This window comes from Rhinolophus hipposideros (genome assembly GCF_964194185.1).
Source record: "Rhinolophus hipposideros genome assembly, chromosome: 14".
Classification (NCBI taxonomy): domain Eukaryota; kingdom Metazoa; phylum Chordata; class Mammalia; order Chiroptera; family Rhinolophidae; genus Rhinolophus; species Rhinolophus hipposideros.
Window position 1 is genome coordinate 40675231 of NC_138060.1, and position 20166 is coordinate 40695396.

At 36.9% G+C, this 20166-nt stretch overlaps 2 protein-coding genes across 2 annotated transcripts in view; one reads left to right on the forward strand and one right to left on the reverse strand.

Moving 5' to 3' along the window:
• Positions 1–2992, forward strand: part of RAB5A (RAB5A, member RAS oncogene family) — a 33418-nt gene extending 30426 nt beyond the window's left edge. The window contains exon 6 of the mRNA XM_081073442.1: positions 1557–2992. Coding sequence (XP_080929568.1) covers positions 1557–1672 — 116 coding nt within the window. The 3' untranslated portion in view covers positions 1673–2992. The remainder of the gene's footprint in view (positions 1–1556) is intronic.
• Positions 2993–3053: 61 nt separating this feature from the next.
• PP2D1 (protein phosphatase 2C like domain containing 1) lies at positions 3054–18343 on the reverse strand (the record flags this gene model as incomplete). The annotated part of the gene is made up of 3 exons (XM_081072825.1): positions 3054–4005; positions 14314–15371; positions 18174–18343. 3 exons carry the CDS (start codon positions 18341–18343, stop codon positions 3191–3193), a joined length of 2043 nt encoding a protein of 680 aa, XP_080928951.1. The 3' UTR covers positions 3054–3190.
• Positions 18344–20166: the final 1823 nt, after the last annotated feature.

Genomic DNA, 20166 nt, shown 5'->3' on the forward strand with positions numbered 1-20166 from the left:
TACAGTTATCCATATGCAAAACAGCACCAACTTCACTTTGATCACAGTAAGATAGGAGACAGGAGACAGTGTTTTTTGAGATCTCGAAAATGTGATTTAGTTTATCTTCACACAGTAAAAATTAACCAATAGAAGCTGAAGTTCCATTCCAGTTTATTTTCCTCAGCCTCCTGATTTCACTCATATCTAATTACAGAAAGCCCTGGAGAAGTATGCTAAAGGGAGAAATGATCACTCAATCATCCAAAACCTAACTTAGTACTCATTGCGATGAAGTTTACAATGCTAGCCTACTCTTTGTCCTTTGGGTCTTTGTGAATACAGTTGACTGGAAATTACCATTTCATTACATTTACACTACCATCCCTCCAGCGAGTCCTAGAGAAGTAGCCCAATGTGATAACTTTTTTTCCCAAATATCAGTGCTCCCGAATCCATTGCCCTGCCCAGCATCTAGAATTCTAAAGATAGTTAATGCTGATGTGGACCTTTACAACAAGTAAAAGGATAGAAGATCCAAACCACAGCTAAGCATTCAGATTTTGAAGTAGAGCGTGTTCAACTTTTATGTCAGCTGAGCCAAGGCTAAGGTTAAGTTAGAGTCTGTCCCCAAGGTTGACAGAGCCCAGTGTGTCCAACCATCCGTACAATCTGGACTCTCAAAGATGTTTAATGTTTAATTAATCCAGCACATCGGGGACTTTTAGGATCCAGGCAAACTACATTAGCAGGTGAATTTTTTCATCAATGGGAGCCTTGTTCCAGAAAACAGCAGTGGTTCTGCAGAGCTTAGCAGAGCTACAGCCACGGCTGCTGGTTGAGGGGCTTTGTTCAGATGTGGCAAGCAATGGTCATCTAACTCAAAATTGGGAATTAATTTTTTGAGAGAACCTCAGAAACAGTTGCACTTACATTAAGTAGAGCTGCTGGTGAATCAGAATAGGGTTCTTAATCAGCCGTATAAGAGAGGGAAGAGGTAGATGTTTGAAGGGTAAAGTCTCTGCAAGCCAGGAGGAAAACAGGAGATGTGACCTGTCTTATTTAGGGGTAATAATTAGGTTGTACAGGAGACAAATTCTACTGGGGTGATGGTATTTGTTTATATCCCTACTTGTTCCAAAAAGTGTCTGTCTCAGCCCAGAAGACATTAATTCAAGCTGAGCTTCTTTATAAACATATTGGCTAGGCATCATCTTTATTAACTTAGATTTTCTTTAAATAATAGAAATATTAATGTTTATTAAACAAACCACAACTTTTCTGGAATCAAGTGAATCTATATAAAGATTTAAATACAGCTCTAGTCAAGTTAAGTTTTAATTGTGTGTCTGCAACTGGTCCCACATTTTACCTTTCTTTCAATCCACGAAACTCCCTAAGGACTATGACCAATGTTTTGGCATTTAATAGATACTCAAACATTTGAAAAGAATGAACATATGGTTATGTGATACTTTGGAGTAACCTAACTATAAAGGAAGATTATAAGTAAGCAGATGAAAGTAATTCCAATATGAATATTCTAATTGTGTTTATTTTAATAATTTATCTCTCAGCTAAAAAGTTGCCAAAGAATGAACCACAGAATCCAGGAGCAAATTCTGCCCGGGGAAGAGGAGTAGACCTTACGGAACCCACGCAGCCAACCAGGAGTCAGTGTTGTAGTAACTAAACCTCCAGTTTGAACTAGCTGGGATATTCTTCTGCTTCCTAAATGTTAACAATGAAATTGGAGCATTTAACCAGCTCAGTATGACTTCCAAAAAGAAGAGACTTATGACAGAGTCAAGTTTCTAATACAGAATTATTTTAAGTGTTTTGAACTTAATTTTTAATAACATGCATGTGACCCTCTGACTAATGTTTCATCAGTAGAAGGGGAAAATGAGAGCTGTGTGTACACTTGTTTCCTTGGAAGGTTAGGAGGAATCATTTCTTATCACCAGGGGTATAGACAAATGACTATCTGAACCTTCGGTTAGCCAGCCCGTTCTCTGAAAAAGATTTGGAACTTAATAAATTGAGCTTTTCAAAAACATTCTTTTTTTAGAAGCAGGTTCTAAAGATATTTATGCTTAGCTACAGTATTCAGGCAACCAGTAATTTCTCTTAGTATCCATATTTAAAGTATACATTCCACATTTTAGCAAATTACCCACAAGAAAAAGTAATCCCGCATCTTCATGTGGAAAAAAAAATGAACATTAATGGCATCTAAATTGTACCGGTCCCCATTTTGTAAATGGGGTGAAAAAAAATATGTAACCGCATCTTGTTTTAGGAATATGAAAACTGATGAACGTAACTTAATGGTAGTGTTCCCTTCAAACATGTGAGCTCTTCAACAAAAGTGAAGCAAACCAGGTGTCTGTGATTTCTGTGTAATCACTGCTGGCCATTACATAGGTTTTGTTGTTTGGGGCAGGGAGGGGGCTTTTGTTCCCTGGGACATAAAATAGTCAATGCACTAACAATTATGTACATTCAAATTTGATTATTTTAAATTCGATCTTCAGCTGTACTGTAAATAGGGTACTGCATTGTAGTCTCCATATGTTTATTACTTTTCTGTAATATTTAAGAGTTGCTTAAAAGTATACAAAATGTACAGTTACTAAAACAGCTAATTTTTTCCTCCTCACTCCCTTTGAAAGGAAGGAGCTTCAGTTGTTCCTACATGACTAGAACCATAATAAACAATGTACCAGTAATTTGTAACATAAGTATCTCGATATATTAGTAACAACCTTGCAGGCTTGTTTTCCAAAGTTCATTTTATTTCAATCAGTTCAGTATATTGCACTAATTGTTTTAGGTATTTTCATTCTATGAAATCTACCATGTGTCAGAGATGATTTAATCTATTTAAGTGTTGAACTGCTAGCAGAACTTGTAAATTTACAGTAATTCAGAATTAGTAAGGAAAACAGTTCACCAGTGTTTAGTTTTATAATGAGGTGCTCAGGTTGGAATAAAGTGGTATAAAAAGCAAGTACTGGTTTTTCTTTTTTTTTTGGCATGGAACAGTAAATATATATAAATGGTATTCTGTAACTCAAATCTGCTTTTGTATTTTTCTTTCCTACCCTCTTAGAAATGATTTGCGTGGTATGATATACTATCCTAATATCTGGTTCGTGGAGGAATTATCTTTATATTTTTGTATTCTGGATAATCAGAACTTTATCTTTTATATCAGAAACTGATACTCACTTCCGTTGAGCAGTATTACCATAACTGTAATGTTGTCTCTGGAGCCAGCCATTAAAGCAGCATTTACAAGTTCATGGCTGATATATTCAGCTGCACCTTCATAGAAACTCTTAGTGCATATCTTTTCTTTTTCACTTGACTCTTTCAGTACATCATCTACATTGGTTGCTCTGTCAGCTTCTTTCTCACTGCTAGGATCACGATTAGTCATTTCTGGTAGAAATGATTGTGCATTTTTGGAATCACATGTGAAATATTTAGAATATTTCAAATCAGACAAATTGTCTTTTGAATTTGTACGTGACACACATTCTTTAGATTCAGATTTATACTGAAACAGGACATGGATATTACTTTCTGATTTAGTAATGCTTGTTTCATTGATTGGGAAAAAGAGAGGCCCTTTGGGTGATGAAGATTTGTTTGGAATGATAGAACAGTATATTTCTTTATACACTTGAAACATTGTCATTGCAAGTGAAGTGACTTCCTTTTTATCCAGAACTTCCCAGAGTCCATTAGTTGCTAAGATAAGGAATTGACATAAGTCATCTATAGGAACAGAAATAGTTTCAGGTGCCGGAATAAGGAATTTTTTCAGTTTGGGATTTCCATGAAATCCAAGTCCTCTTGTGGTTTTTATTTGCCGTTCTAGGAGGCCGAATGGTTCATTTGGACTAATTATTGCTCCATTCTGAAGTACTCTTGTTTTTTCATTTATGTTTTGCGTAGTGTGTTCTTTGGTTAGACAAAAGCTTTTCCCATTTCTGCATAACACTGCTTGCACATTACCTAAAAGATTATTAGGAAAAAAAATGATCCCAGAGATTTAATAACCAATTGTATCAAAATATGCTGTTAACTTTATTAATTCTGTGTTTCAATGCATAACAGATCATTTAAAAATATTTTTAAATATTTGTAATTATTGGTATTATTGGATGATTTACAATGATTCAGATTTCAAACTGGGAGTTCAGTTTATCCCTTTTTTTAAAGCAATTTAAAATGCTTTGTTTAAAAAAGCAATGTTTAAAATGCTACATTTAGTATTAAAATAACTAAAATCACAGATAATGAAAAATAATCAAATTTTTTATGAACTAGCTTCCAAATAATTCATTTTGTAAAGCCAACAGTTGAATTTTTTTAATAACCAACATATTCCATAGAACAGATATTTTTAGATGTTTAAATACATGCCTTTTCATTTAAAAACAAATTGATTTTTTAAGTGGATTTTAATAATTTTGTACCTGGTAAAAGTTAAAACAAGAACATATAGGTATATGTGATGAAAAAATTAGAATGCCACTTAATGTCAGTATTACTAGATCCCTAGTATTACTAGATTACTAGATCCACTAGATATGTGTGGCTAAAAAGAAATTAAGTCATTTAGCCCTGTGAAGAAAAATATGTATATTAATGTGTTAAATTTATAATGGCCAACATGAGAGTAAACCCTTTGATTCAAAATTGAAATCTTGAAAATTGGTTTGTTCATGGTTCAGAACTTGTTATGTCTGCTTCATTGAAATCTTAAGAAAATCTAAACATAATGCTCTAAATAAATTGGAAGGGTGGTTGTATTACCAATATTTTTTTTGGTTTATAAAAAGATTCATTTGTTAGGAAAATTGCTTAGTCAAGCATAGGCAGTAGTTTGTTTTGATACGGAATCATAAAAGAGTATCTAAATTATTCTGAGATGAGGTTAATGATGTCTGAATATTATATTTTTGAGAATGAAAATTCCTAGAATAATGAAAATATACATTATAATATTCTGGTTTCAAACATGGTGTTGTACCTGGAATCAGAATTTTGTTGCTACGGTGGGGTTCAATTCTAATCCTATAATTTTTTAGGTAAAGAAATTTAGGTTTCAGGAAGCTGAGGTCTACACAACTCGTATGATTGGACAGGAAGAGCAAAAGTGAGTGAAGTATTAATGTCCAGTATAGATTGAACCTATTGGTTCATCGCATAATGGGAATTGTTCAAATATCTGAGCCATTGGATGGGACCAAAAGATGACGTATGTGGAAAATGTTTTGGAAATCTAAGAACCGTATAAATTACAGTCCTAAAAACTACATGATCTCTTATTTCTTTGTAGTTTGGTTATTGATATTTTGTATTTATGCTGGTCATTCTGCTATGCTCTGCAGAGGGTAAAGCAGTAATATAATTCTTGACTTTTGCTACTTGTAGATTACTGTATCAGCAAAGCAGCATGGAATGGTATTGAACATGCCAACTGGGTAAACTGATTTTTGTAAGGAGGACATATGATAAATTAAATTTAAACTTCCTCGTGTGTACACACACATAAATAGGGCAACCATAGCTCTGAAACGGGGGACGAAATGTGGCTCAGGATAGTCAAATCCACTGACTTCAGGATAGTCAAATCCACTGACTTCCTCAATGTTTATTTGTATGTGTTAAGCCAAAGTCCTTCACCAAAATAAGCAGCATTGTTTCTCTACTCTGTGATTTGAAAAGAATTTAATACAATTATGTAGTTAACAATACAAGGGTGGTAAACTGGTATTTTTATTTTTGTTGCCTCTTTAGAGAGCTTGGTAAACATAGCCTTATGCACTGTTTGCCTTTTTAGTTTTTTAATTTCTGTGCTGGAGAGTAGGACATGCCATTTTGGTTGATCTTACTATTGTAATACTATTTTCTAGAAGAAGGGACATTAAAACCTGGTTGCAGTTTTTGCCCTGCCATTGACTTGCTGTCTGTCTTTAGGTGAGTTACTTAATTTATTTTGACAATTCATCCTGATAAAGAGGGAGAGTGCCTTCTGAATAACTTATCCTTACCTGTGTAACTAATGCATGAAGGAAAGAGAAACTTAAAGAGGGAGGTAGCTGTTATTTCTCAACTATTCATGCATAGTCAAAAGTAGAGGGATAGGTAAGATTCGGGCCTCTGAAGAATATTAATGGAACAGATAAGAAAAATTGGACGTGCAGCGTAATTTGTTTTATTTCCTGGACCTAAGGTTGCAAGGCTGTCTGGTGCAAATAGGGTTGTTGAAAGCAGTTGACTGTTAAGCTGAAAGAATAATGAACAAACCAGCCCTAGGAAGATGGAAAATTGAAGGAAGATTTTAGGGACATTAATCACACCGGGATTAAAAACTGCTTTGAGATGTTACTTAGGCTTTTTTAGGATGACATGTATAGTCAGGCAAAGTGTTCCATAAGCAGAGGGCACTGATATAACTGCCTCCTGCACTTGCTGGATTATCTCCAACTTGTGAAAAGGAAGATATCCCTGTAAACTTCAGAGTGACCTTAGAATTCCCTACTGCGAATTCTAGATCTGAATGGGCAAAGTGAAGATTTTTTTTTTTCAGATAAAGCTAGCAAGGCTGCTTACTGTTGAAGATAACAGGAAAATTTTAAGAAAGAGCTAGAGGAAAGGGGAAGAAGAGTTTTACATGATGGTAAGAAAAGGAAACATACCTGAGATGCATGAGTGCCCTGGGGTAAAAAGGTGGTATATTTAGTAGAAGCAGCAGCATGGGGCAGTGGAAAGACTTGACACACTTCCATACCAATTTGTGTTTGTGACCTTCATTAAGTCACTTTATTTCCCTGAGTAACAATTTTCCACCTGCAATATTATTTTGATTAAGAAGAATATTCTTTGATTAAGAAGATAATAAGTAGATAGTTGATAAAGATTAGTTTTCTTTGTGTTCCATGAAGGGGAGAACAGGTGAAGAGAGGCTATCTCTATCCAAAAGAGGTTGAAAGGAAGCTATGTTTCATTTCAGACCCATATATAAAAAATTGTAAGAAAATCCTTATGAAGTAGGATTCTAGGCTTAAGGAAGTAGGGAGCAGTAAATTGAAACTTGGGAAATGAGGACATAGTTGTTGGGTAAAGAAAAAGGAGCAATTGAAAAGGAGTATATATATAAGGAAATTTAAACATGCGAGAAGTATACCTAAAATGGAAGCGTAATAGAAATGCATGTATAATAAATGATGTTAGGGAAACAACCTATATCTAGTTTATCGTCAGGAGTCTAATTTTGGCAAAAGAAGCTGAATTTTGTATGCATGGATGTCAGGTTTATGACTTCTATTGAAGGCATGAGATCTGTACTGCTGTGGACCCAGTTTTCAATGGGTGTTCAAAAGATCGGTTTGTTCATTTTGTAAGATGTATGTGCATGAAACACTTTCACCATTGTAGGAGGTGTGATCACAAGACACAGTGAATGTTTAAATTTTAAAAAATGTATTACAGAAAAGACATTGCCATTAATCCCCTTCAGAATGCTCCCCCTTGTTTCAAACACAATTCCATCTTGACACTTTCTGAAGCAGTTCTGGAAGTCCTCTTTCGTGAATGTCTTTATTTGCTCTGTCGTGGCTGCCTCGATGTCCTGAATTGATTCAAAACGTTTTCCTTTCGTGGTCATTTTGACTTTGGGGAAGAGCCAGAAGTCGCATGGTGCCAGGTCCTGTGAATAGGTGGGTGAGGACACACCGTAATGTTTTTATTTGACAGAAGTTGCAGTACCAGAAGCGATGTGTGATGTGGAGCATTGTCATGATGGAGGATGAAATAAAGACACTCATAAAAGAGGACTTCCAGAACTGCTTCAGAAAATGGCAAGAAGGATGGGATGAGTGTGTTCGAAGAGAGAGGGAGTATTTTGAGGGGTATTAATGGCAATGTGTCTTTTACTGTAACAATTTTTTTAAAAATCATGTACCGTATTTTTTTATCACACTTCGTACATCTGAAGCCTAACAATGCTTTACACATCAGTCTTGATTTTTTGTCAAATATTGAATGTGTTCTCAGAATCAGGTGTGTATATGAGTCCACCACCAACATCCCCCCAAAAAGGGAGCGGGGGGAGGTAAGATATGTAAAAAGTCAGTGTTATTTAAGAATGTAGTTCCTTTCCTGCGTAAAAGGTGATTCTAGAGCTGAATTAGATTTTAAGGGAAAGGAATGTTTCTGGAAACAATGTTAAAAAGCAACTTACTAAACCACTATGAGTGAGCAGAAATATTTACATCTATAAAAACAAATCTTGACAGGAAAAATCACAAAAATGAAATGAGATCTGCAAATACAGCATCAGTCATGAGTGAAGGTGAAGGCTCCATAAGACTGAAGATACTACCTAATAGCAGAGGACAGCTGGTGGTGTTCACTTAAAGTAATGGGACTGGAGTCTAAAGGACGTGAGTCCTGACTCATCACTGGTTAGATAGTGATGTAATCTTCTATGTTACTTTTTGGTGATCCTCAGTCTTCTCATTTACTAAAACGTGATTATCCCTACCTTGACGTTTGTGAGAAGGAGATAAAGGAGTCGCTCGGTAACTTGGAGAAGAAGAGAAGGAAGGGGGTTTGAGGAGGACAACAATTTAGGAACTGTGAATAACAGAAAAGCAGTGGGTGAAGCCGTGCTTGGTCTTTGGATCTTCGTCTTTGGAGTGAGCTCATGGGACAGAAAACTGGGACACTAGGAAACAAAAGTTTCTGGGGCCTATTACAAGGAATTATTAAGAACAAATACACAATCTGAATAGGAAGATACTGGAATAGCAGATAACACTAAAACACTCAAATAGTACAAAAGAGCCTTAATGTGGCAGTCTGGATCTTGGATTGATTACCACTGAAAACAAGAAAATATCCTGAAGTTATATACATACATAATTTTTAAGTCACACACTTTAAAGTCATATGCCTTGTGAGCTATAAGAAAGGAAAGAATTCTCAGGTCGTAAAAGTAATGGCTGAATCCCAGAGTGTGCCAAGAGCAAAAGCAAGCTTTTACCTGAAAGTATTTATTGAGCTGAATAAATGAGCTTTTAATTTTCACAGGGTTATGGAACAAGACAAAACCTGGGGCTTATCGAAGGTGGGGAAGACTAATGAGTCTCCCCAACAGACCTAGGATCCCTAAGGACCGGGCCCTCAGTGAAAACAATGAACCAAAAATAAACATGCCCCTCACCACCACCCAGACTGCCAGAAAAAAGACTTGCAAACATAATGAGGAATGGAGAAAACAAAGGAAATTATAAAGAATTTGGAACCACCCACCTTCATGTAAAGGCTACTTTATTACGCTTTGCTTTATTGCGCTTCACAGATGTTGCCTTTTTTACACATTGAAGGTAAGACCCTCCACTAGCAAAAAGATGATTGGCTTTATTGTGATACTTGCTTTATTGTGGTGGTTTGGAATCAAACCCATAATATTTCTAAAGTAGAGCTATATTTGTAGTCTGAAAAACCTCAAATGGATCCTTTAATTCTGATTGATGGTTTTAATAAGCAGACATCAGGCAGCAGTAAATACATACATACTCTGGATGACACAGGCCTCAATTTCCCGAAATATAAGTTCCAGGAAATTACTGCTGCTGGCCAGTGACTGAATTTATCCTTTCCTCTGTGTTGAGGTAACAGATCTGAGCTTCTGGGGAGACCAAGGCAACTAGAGTTCTAGGATAGAATACCAGAGAGAAGAGAGCTACAGAGAGAATCCCAGAGATCTGCAGAGAAGCCTCCCCAAGTGTTCAGCAGAGTACTGATGAATGTGCATGTGAGGAAACCCCAACACTGGGGAAAGAACTGTTTGAAAAGGATTAGAGAGAACACTGCCCAGGGCTCATTTAGGGCTGGGAACAATGTCTGTGCCCACCAGTCACACTGGAAAAACATAATTCATGGGTCCTTGGGTAGTGTACTTAGGAAGTGCCTCAGTAGTGGAAAAGAATTAGCCCAAATTCGGCATTGCTGTGGACCTGCCTGAGAAATCATAAAAGCTATATCTAAAAAGATCAAACTAGTTCTAAGTAACTTCATCCCAAAACAAAGCTCAAGAAGATATACTTCCCCCCCCTCCAAAAAATAAGTCCACATGCTAACCCCTATAGCCTGTGCATATGATCTTATTTTGAAAAAGGGTCTTTGCACATGTAACTAAGAGTCTTGAGATGAAATCATCCTGGGTTATACAAGTTGGTCCTATATCCACAGAGCAGTATCCTTGTAAGAGTCAGACAAGAGACATGGAAAAGAGCAGAAAGCCAAGTGGTGATGGAGGTTGAGATGAGAATTTGCAGCTGCAGGCCAAGGAGTGCCTGGAGCTACTAGAAGCTACAAGAGGCAAGCGTTTTCTCTTAGAGGTTTCAGAGGAAGCATGGCCTTGCCAACACCTTGATTTCAGGCTGCTGGCCTCCAGAACTGGGAGAGAATGGATTTTTGATGTTAAGCTGCCAAGTTTGTGATAATTTGTGATGGCAGCCATAGGAAACTAGAATACCAGGCATGCAAACAGGCCGGAAAATACTACCCACAATAATATGAAACGGCAATCAATGGAAACTGACAACTGATGTCGGAATTATGCAAGAACATTAAAAGCTATAACTGCATTCCTTCTGTTTAAAAAGTTAGGTAGAGGGTGGCCAGTTAGTTCAATTAGAGCGTGGTGCTGGTATCACCAATGTTGCCAGTTCGATCCCTGCATGGGCCACTGTGAGCTGTGCCCTCCTTAAAAAAACATAAATAATTTAATTAAAAGTTAGGTACAGACATGGAAGATAATTTAAAAAATCAAACTTCTGATAACAAGAAATGTTTGGAGGGAAAAATACAATGAATGTGATTAATGGAGGATTAGACATTGCAGAAGAAAAGATTAGTGATTTTGAAGACATGAATAGAAACTCTAAAACAGCAGAGAAAAACGTTTTTTAAAAATGAAAAGAGCATTGTGGAGTTTGGGAACCATTTCATTTGGCCTAAAGGACATAATTGAAATGCCTTAAGGAGAGGAGGACGCTGGGGGGTGGGGGAGCGGGAATTGAGATATATCGTAATCAGTTTAGCTTAAAACCAATGAAAAAACCCTTTAAACCAGGCTGGGGGGCGGGGAAATGGGGAAGACTGTATTATACACATGGAAACAGATAACAGACAACAGATTTCCCATCATAAGCAGTGCAAGTCAGAAGACAGTGGAGCAATATTTTTAACACATTGAAAATTGTAAACCTAGAATTCTATTCCAAATGAACATACCTTTCAAAAACAAAAGTGTAAATAGAGTCTAAGAATTCATCACCAGAAGACACATGCTACAAATCAAGAAGAAGTAAAATAATACCAAATATAGATCTACAAAAAAGGAATAAGGAGCACCAGGAGTGATAACTGCATGGGTAAATATATCAATTTTTCTTAATGAACACTACTTAAAATAATTGAATGCTTAAGCAAACAAAAATTATACATTATATATTATATGTTATATATTTTATCTTGTTCAGTGACAATACTCTTCAGATTGGTCGCAGAGTCAACACAATCTCTACCAAAATACCAGCTAGATTTTGTTGAGAAATTGACAGTTGATCTTAATATTTATATGGAAAAGCAAGAGATCCAGAATAGGCAAAACAATCTTGAAAAAGAAAACAAAGAGACTCACACCTCACAATTTAAAACCGACTACAAAGCTCTAACGAGACAGTATGGTACTGGCATAAGGATAGACATAGATCAATGGAACAGAATTAAGACTTCAGCTATAAACCTTTACACTGGTTAATTGATTTTCAACAATATTGACAGTATCATTCAATGGAAGAAGAATAATCATTTCAGCAGTTGGTGCTAGGACAAATATATCCACGTACAAAAAAAAAAATGAAGTTGGACCCCTACTCCATGACATATATGAAATTAACTCAAAATGAATCAGAGCTGTGTGTAAGGGATAAAACTATAAATACCTTAGAAGAAAACACTGGTCTAAATATTTGTGACCTTGGGTTAGATAATGGTCTCTTAGATTTGATACCAAAAGTACAAGCAGCAACCACAACAAAGTTGACAAGTTGGATTTCATCGATATTAAAATCTTTTTACTTCAAAGAACATCAAATCGTGAAAGAGTAAAAACAACGCATGGAACTGAAGAAAATATAATATTTCCTAATCATATATCTGATAAAGGGCTTGCATTCAGAATATAAAAAGAACCTTTACAACTCAACAATAGACACCCCAATTACAAAATGGACAAAAGATTTTGGTGGACATGTCTCAAATGAAGATATTCAAGTGACTAATAAGCCCATGAAGGGATATTTGACATCAAATCGAAATTGCACTGAAATACCACTTTATACCCACTAAGATGGGTAGAATCAAAAAGATAGTGTTGGCAGAATTTGGAAAAATTAGAACCATCATACATTACTCGTAGGATAGTGAAATGATGCAGTCACTTTGGAAAATAGTGTGGCAATTCATCAAATGGTTAAACATAGAGTTACCTTATGACCCAGCAACTCCACTCCTGGGTTTATACCCAAGAGACGTGAAAATAATATTGACACAAAAACTTGTACAAAATGTTTATGAACAGTATTATTCATAATAGCCAAAAAAGGGACATAACTCAATGTCTGTCAAATAATAAATAAGCAAAATGTGGTATGTCTGTACTATGAAATATCATTCAGCAATGAAAAAGAAGTGCTGATGCACGTTACAATGTGGATTGACCTTCAAAGCATTATGCGAAGTGAAAGAAGCCAGTCACAAAAAGAACACATATTATGTGATTCCATGTATATGAACTGGCCACAGGAGGAAATGTTTTTTGTTTGTTTGTTTTTCACAAGAGGAAATGTATGGGTACAGAATGTAGATTAGTGGTTGCTCAGACCTAGAGAAATGAGAGGATAAGGAACTGATTGCTAAGGAGTACTGGGTTTCTTTTTGAGATGACAAAAATGTTCTAAAATTGACTGGTGATTGTTGCACTTATCTGTGAATATACTAAAAACCATTGAACTGTACACTTGACATGGGTGAATTTGTGCTTTGTGAATTATATCTCAATAAAGCTATTAAAAATAAAAGCACTGGGGAAAATGATGACAGGGATCAAATAAGAATCCCTTATGTTTGTAAGGAACGAGTGTGTTTAATTAGAAATGTAAAAGTTATGGTTTATTTGATGTTAGGGAAAAAGTGTAATTATGTATTCTGTAGAAATAAATACATTTGTTAGCGTTTTAATCCTATGAGGAATCATTGAAGTAAATTAAGAACACCAAGAAAAATTAAGAACCACAACAAAATGCAATATAAATGAGAAGTGCTAAGAACAAGAAAATCAAGAATGTCAGTTTGGAAGTATCTTTTTCCACATGCACAAAATCAGCATTTTTTCAATGGTTTCATCATTGCCCTCATGTTTCATTATAAAGTGAGGTTTGTTTTGTGTTTTTGATTCCAGAGTTGTGATGACACAAATTTCAAACAAGAAAAATGAATTCCCTTGCTATAATTATGTCTTGTGTTTTTTTTAATATAAAATATGCTCTTGATAAATTTGTGTGAATGTTTATTTTTCAATAGCCCACTTTAATTGTTTTCTTTTAGGACCACGTCTGTAGCATAAATCATGACCTCACTTTCACAAGTTGGATTTTTCCCCCCGATGTTTTTGTTGCTATTAAGATGTAGGATGCCTAAATAAAACGGTTTAACACAATTATGTAAGCCTGGAAATTAGCCAACAAATGTTTGACCTGTAGAGAAGAACCAGCCAAACAGCAGTGAGCCTGGAAATAGTGAATCATAGAAAACTAGACCTCTAATGATCTTATCTACTCATTGACAATCTCATAATTTCTTCTTTAATTTTGCAAGAACCCTGATATCTAATGATATTTTCTAATAGCGGACCCAAGTCCAAGATTATGGGTTAATTCTCAGATTAGTCTGAATGGTGAAAACTGTCCAGTCAACTAGACCTACAATGAAGTGCTTTGGAACCTCAGGGTAGAGTCTGAGACATGACCAAGACTTTGAGGAAATTGGCATTACACTTTTTTCTTGGTATTGCTTGACCTGGAGTTCTCATTTGGGGCTCCAAACCAGAGCTAGATCAGAAACAGGCTGACTTCCAGGGACCTTGCCATTATAATGATCTTTGTGATTATCTGGTTCTTATTCTGAGCCATCTTTGCAACTAAGCCCCACTCCCTGAGGTGCACTGTTCAGTGTACATACCAGTATTTGCAACATGTAAGACTCCAGAAATGAATTGTGGCGTCTTCTGTGAAGGGAACCTCTCCGCCCAGCCACCATCCTCAGTGAGTCTTCTCCAGTTGGCAACGGGACTTTTATTGTTACCTTCCAATATACAAGTAACTGCAGAACAGCCACTCCATCGAACCCTGGATACTTCATTCCTTCCAAGACGTAGAAGCCTATCCATTCTCCAAAATGCTTTTGCAAAGGCGTTGTGTATGTTCTCGTGCTCACACTGCAAGTCTTTTGTTCTTTTCTTTAGAGAGAAGAGGTTTTCTACAGCTCTGTATTCTTCCCGAAACACTGTATGAAAGGAATTGATTAGTTTTTGCTCATCAGGGGTCATGTGGTAGGAACGATCAAATCTGGAAAGCTGATGGAGAAGTAAAACAGGTAGTTCCACTGATGTCAAGTTTGCCGCTGAAGCACCGTGATGCCCATCAAACAAACCAAAGAAACACACATTGGGTTTATTGCCAAAATTGTTCACTACAGTGAATTTATCATGCATGGCCACTCTCCATGTAGAATTCCTGTCTGCACAAATGGCTACTCCTTTAATTAATAGATGGCAGATTGTTTGAGAATATACGGAACTGCTGTTAATGTTATCAGTAATCTTATAGTATGCTGGTATTTGTTTCTTCCAAAGTAGCTCAAAAGCATTATTAAGGCTTCGTAGGACTTTTTCAGTGAATGTGAAAGATGACAATAGTTTAGTAATCATAAACTGTCTCTGAGCAGCAATCATGGAAGGCCTTGGTTTTTTTTCACCCATCCATTGAAAACCCAGTGTGGCCAGAGCTATGTGTTGCTTTTTATGGAGGAAAATGCCAGGCAGGTCAACTTCATGCTGGCATATGCAACAAGGAAATGTGATCACTTGACCACAGCTCTGCTGGTGGTAGTCTTCATGGCCTCTTGGTCTCTCCTCCTCCTTCCTTCTAAAATGCTTTCTTCTACATGGAAGTGGAATTTCCCCGTCTGACTCAATTGTCGGTCTTTTCTCATTCCATTCCTTTGATTTCCAAAATGCTCTGCAAACAGGATGAAAGATATTTACATGCCAGGAATGATGCATGAAAAATCTCTTCAAGCAGGCCCTTAATTTTGCAATTTGCTTTGGCTCCTCAGGATTTTATGTAGGCCTAAGATTTGAATATTCTGATGCATCGTTCTGTGATTCCCACCAAAAAATCATATGGTAAGTACTGAATAAATTGGTGATTGACCTGTGTATGCCTGGATGAAGTTACACAAAATCACAAAATCAGTTAGACGTCTAAAGAACAAATACTCCGAGAAATCAGCACAGTATTTTATTTCGGGCATGTGGAGGTACCTGCTTGAGGCCTAGAAATTTGATTTCAAATAGCATAATTATTTTTGTACTCCATTTTGTCTTGTGTGAAATACTTTTGTCCTAAATAAAGGGCTTGCAAGAAAATGATTGGGAGATGCCAAAGCCAAGCAGAATTAATGAAAAGAATTGATAGTGAGAACAATATTTTAGGACTACAATGGGCAAGAGGTATGCGCTGAGGAAAGGGAAGAAAAGATGGGGCGGTAGGTAATAAATTTCTGGAGTGCTGGCACCCTTTCTTATATTCCTTCCTCCCAGAAGCATCTAGAGCAGTACTCAGCCCATGGGGACATTTTTATTCATTTTACGCACAATTCCTAGGTCATGGGATCTTTGCTTTGGTTATAAAATATTTTTAAACCTGAACAATGAAAGTTAGTAGCTGTACGTGCTTATGAAATGTAACGTTTTGAAAACGAGTTAACTTCAACTTAACTCATACATAAATTGTATTTGATATAGAGGTACATTTAATGTATTAGATGTAATGCGGGATGGGGCCTGGAGCCCATCGGGACTTAAAACATCCCAGGGAGAATAACAGGTATTCAGTAGATATGTTGATGGTTGCTGAGATAAGAAATAAGTCCATTTAATGATAATGACAAAATAATAATAATATGTTTTAGCATAAAATCAATGCATCATCAATTTTTAAGTTCAATGCAGAAGGATACAAAGTAGAAATGAATAGTCTCCTTGTCTCTCCACCCCACTCCCATTCATCAACAAATTTTTATTTCTTCTTTTAATGGAAAAATTTTAAATTACACAAAAATAGACGAGTCTAATGAGCCCCCATATTCCTACCCATCACCAGCTTCAACCATTATCAACATTTTTTTCACTCTTATTTCATCTGTGTCCTCAGTCACTTTATTTTATTCTGTTTCTTTTTTGGTGGATAATTTTAAAGCAAATCCTAAAATTATATCAATTTCACTCATAAATACTTCAGTTTCATCAACAAAGTTGATCAGCATCCATTCACTTCTTCAGTACCTACAACAGGCCAGTTACTGTGCTTGGTGCTGAAGACACCAGGTGGGTAAGACCTCCACACGAGGGGAGGAATTTGTAGTGCCATCCATATGTTCATAAAAAGGATTAAACAGGTCAGATGGAGCCCAGGAGAGTCCCATTACAGTGCCCAATCAGGGACCTAACCCTTTATCTAGCTAGGAATGGCATCATGAAACCTGAGAAGCTGACCTAGAAAAACTCACGATTGAGAGATATCAGCAAGGGGTCCAAGGTAAGTCCAAGGGAATGACCAGTTAGCTGGCAGAAGGAGAAATAGGTCACAGCAAAGGAAATGGACAGGTAAGTAGAGAAGTTGGGGAAGAAAAAGGGTACTGGCAAAGCTTTGAAGTTCTTCCGACCAAAATATATATCAAATATTTTTCATTGCTATTATTTCATAATATGCAGGTAAAAAAGGATACAGTTTTTCTGAGGCTGGGTGAACTGTTGGGACAATATATAAGGCACTCTAGTACTATGTTTTGACATTGACTCAATCCCTTATGTCAGAACTTTGTTTTTCAGCACATAGGGGATAACCAGATTACAGCACTCTCTCACATGGAGCCATGCTTAGAATGTAATATGTCACTCAAATGTTCGTTCATTCATTCATTCAACAAATACTTTAGTGTCTGCAATATGCCAGGTACTGTTTTATTTGCTGGGGACACAACAGTGAACACAACAGGAATGGACTGCAATGAAGCTCATCTTCTGATACGAAAGACAAGACAAAATAAAGGAAACGTAAACACATAATATCAGAGGTAAGTACTATTATGAAAAATATAGTAGTCTCAGAGTATAGAGAAGAACGGAAGCCCTCTTTTATATAAGGTAGTCAAAGGAATATATCACTCTTCCATGTACATAGTCTAACAGGGAGCTGTTTCATTTGATTACTAAGAAAGTGGAGGAAACAAATATTGGAGATACAATTGTTCACTGACTAAATTTGTTATCCAATAAAAATGAAGAAAATTTACCTGAAGGCACTATTCGTTTTCATTCCTTTGAAACTGTTCTCTTCCATTGCTCTCTTGACCACCTTACCCCAGCCTCTATTCCTCCAACGTGGGGAGTGATGGCAGTAGTGGGGAGGGGGTGGTGATGGTGGTGATGGCCTTGGTGGGGATTCCACTTACTTGCTAGCACGGCTCTCTGTGTGGAATGTTTGCTACATCACCTGGAACCTCAGTCACAACTCACTTTGTGATTCTGAAGGACTGTTAAGCGGTAAGGTCACAAATTATATTAAGTAACAAACTTGTCTTTGACATTTTTGAAAGAAGGCTTATTCATTAAATATAAGCCTTATGCCTGCATAATAGGATAAAAACAAAATAAGGGGAGCGACTATCAAGTAAGTTTGTTTGTTTGTTTCTTATTAAGTGTAGCACTTTCAAAATAGTGATTCCAGGAGGCTATCCTTAACATACAGACCACTTGCCTTCCAACTGTCCGTCTGTATATCTCAGGCCATTTCTCTAGGACACCCTCTCCTACCTGCCCTGTAGAATCTGCCCATTCCATCTTGCTGTTCCCAGTCACTGCCTGAAAGTTATAGGCCTTTTTTGGACTGTCATTTTGTTTCTTGAGCCTGCCTTCACTCCTGGCCATTATCTTTAGTTCATCGGTTCTTCATCTACCACTGCATTCCACTCTCTCACCCCAGGCTAGATTAGAACTAGAGTCCTGGAGCAGCTTGCTTGCACAGTGAAGACGTCTGGACAAGCCCAATTGCTTACTGGTCATCTCCATGGGGATGGATCACAATCAACTCAAAATCAACATGTCCAAAACGGAACTCACTACCTTTCCTCCAGAATCTTCTCCCACCATTAATTGGATTAGGCTGGAAACTATATTTCCCAGAATCCCTTGCCTGTATGGTTCCCCAAGAAAAGGAATTTGAGAGTACTACATCTGAATGTCATGGATCAATGAGATGACCCCCAGAGGCAGAGATGCCTAGGGAGTTCCAGCTTGTCTTTGATCCCTCCATGCTGCATTCAGCTCTTCCCCAGGCTGCAGGCAGGCCCTGCTGACCAACAGCAGCCTCAGATCCATCAGCAGATGCCTGCCTTTGGACCCACCAAGGCAACTGCTTCCTTTAGACTTCTCTATCAGCCACCCCTTTGTGGGCCTACTTCAGTGGCTGGACATCCTTGGCTTCTCAGACTGACTGGTTGGTGATTTCTCTGGTTCATCAACTCCTCTCCCCAGATGTCCAATTGCCCACCCAGCTCCTCCTACAAACTATGTATTTAAGGTCTAATTTCAACAGTGAATTTTTTTATTCCATAATTGCTAGGGTTCGGCTATATTGATTGAACCCTCTCTGAAACAGGCACCACCACCACCCTGTCCTCCATTTCAGGATGTATACATTAATCATTAAGGTCCATCAGAGCTCTCTCTTCAATATCTCTCTAATCAGCATGCAGCCCTCAGGCCAGATGGTATTTCGGGTAGTAGGAAAACCCCTTACAGAAGTTAACCAGTGACTTAATGTCAACTTTTTTCCAGAGACAAAAGTAGAGAAAACATATTCTGTATGAAATTCTTCCCAAGGAAGAAGGTGGGTGTATCTTAACATCGGTTCTCAGTAGCTTGTCTTCCAAAGTGTATTTGTTGTTTACCTATTATTTTATGTTGTTTTATTGACTTAAAAACATGTTGCAATTTTGTTTATGTATTTGATACCCAATTAATGCATTCTCCGTTTTTAAGATTCAAATAGTAAAAAACTATGCAGAAGAAAAGCAGACATCTCTCTTTCCCCAAGGGAACCACTGCCAAAATTGGGTATGTATTGTTCTAGACTGTCTTCTATGGATTTTCATATATACTTCTATGGATTTTTATATATACATATTCACGTACTCATATATACATAGACAATCTATTTTTAGATTTAGTTTTAATTTGCATGCAGTCAACTGCACAAATTCTAAATGTATACCTTGATGGATTTTTATATAAGAATATACTTGTAGACTTCATTAAGCCTCCTGTATTTTAAAAAATAACTTGGCAACATAATCATAATATTATTTTGTAAATGTTATCTGTCACTAGTTTGGGGTAGGGATTTTTCAGGTTAGTGCCTGTCAACCATTCTTTTTAACTGCTGTATTATATTCCATAGTGAATGTAGAGATGTAACATATAATAGATTATGTAACCATTTACATATAATGACGGAAATTATTTTTGTTTAAATAATTAACATTACAGTGAACATGAACACGTGTACTGGCCTCTTTGTACACATGCTGGTGCTTGTTGGATGTCCAAACCACAAAAAGTCTGCATACCGAGTGGGAGGAGCAAGGCCTTAGGGGAAGGCAGGCTGGACTCAAATCCCAGCTTGCTGCTGACTTGCTGGTGCTTTTAAATTCATTAGCCCAGTTTGGGCCACAGTTTTGTCCACTGTAGAG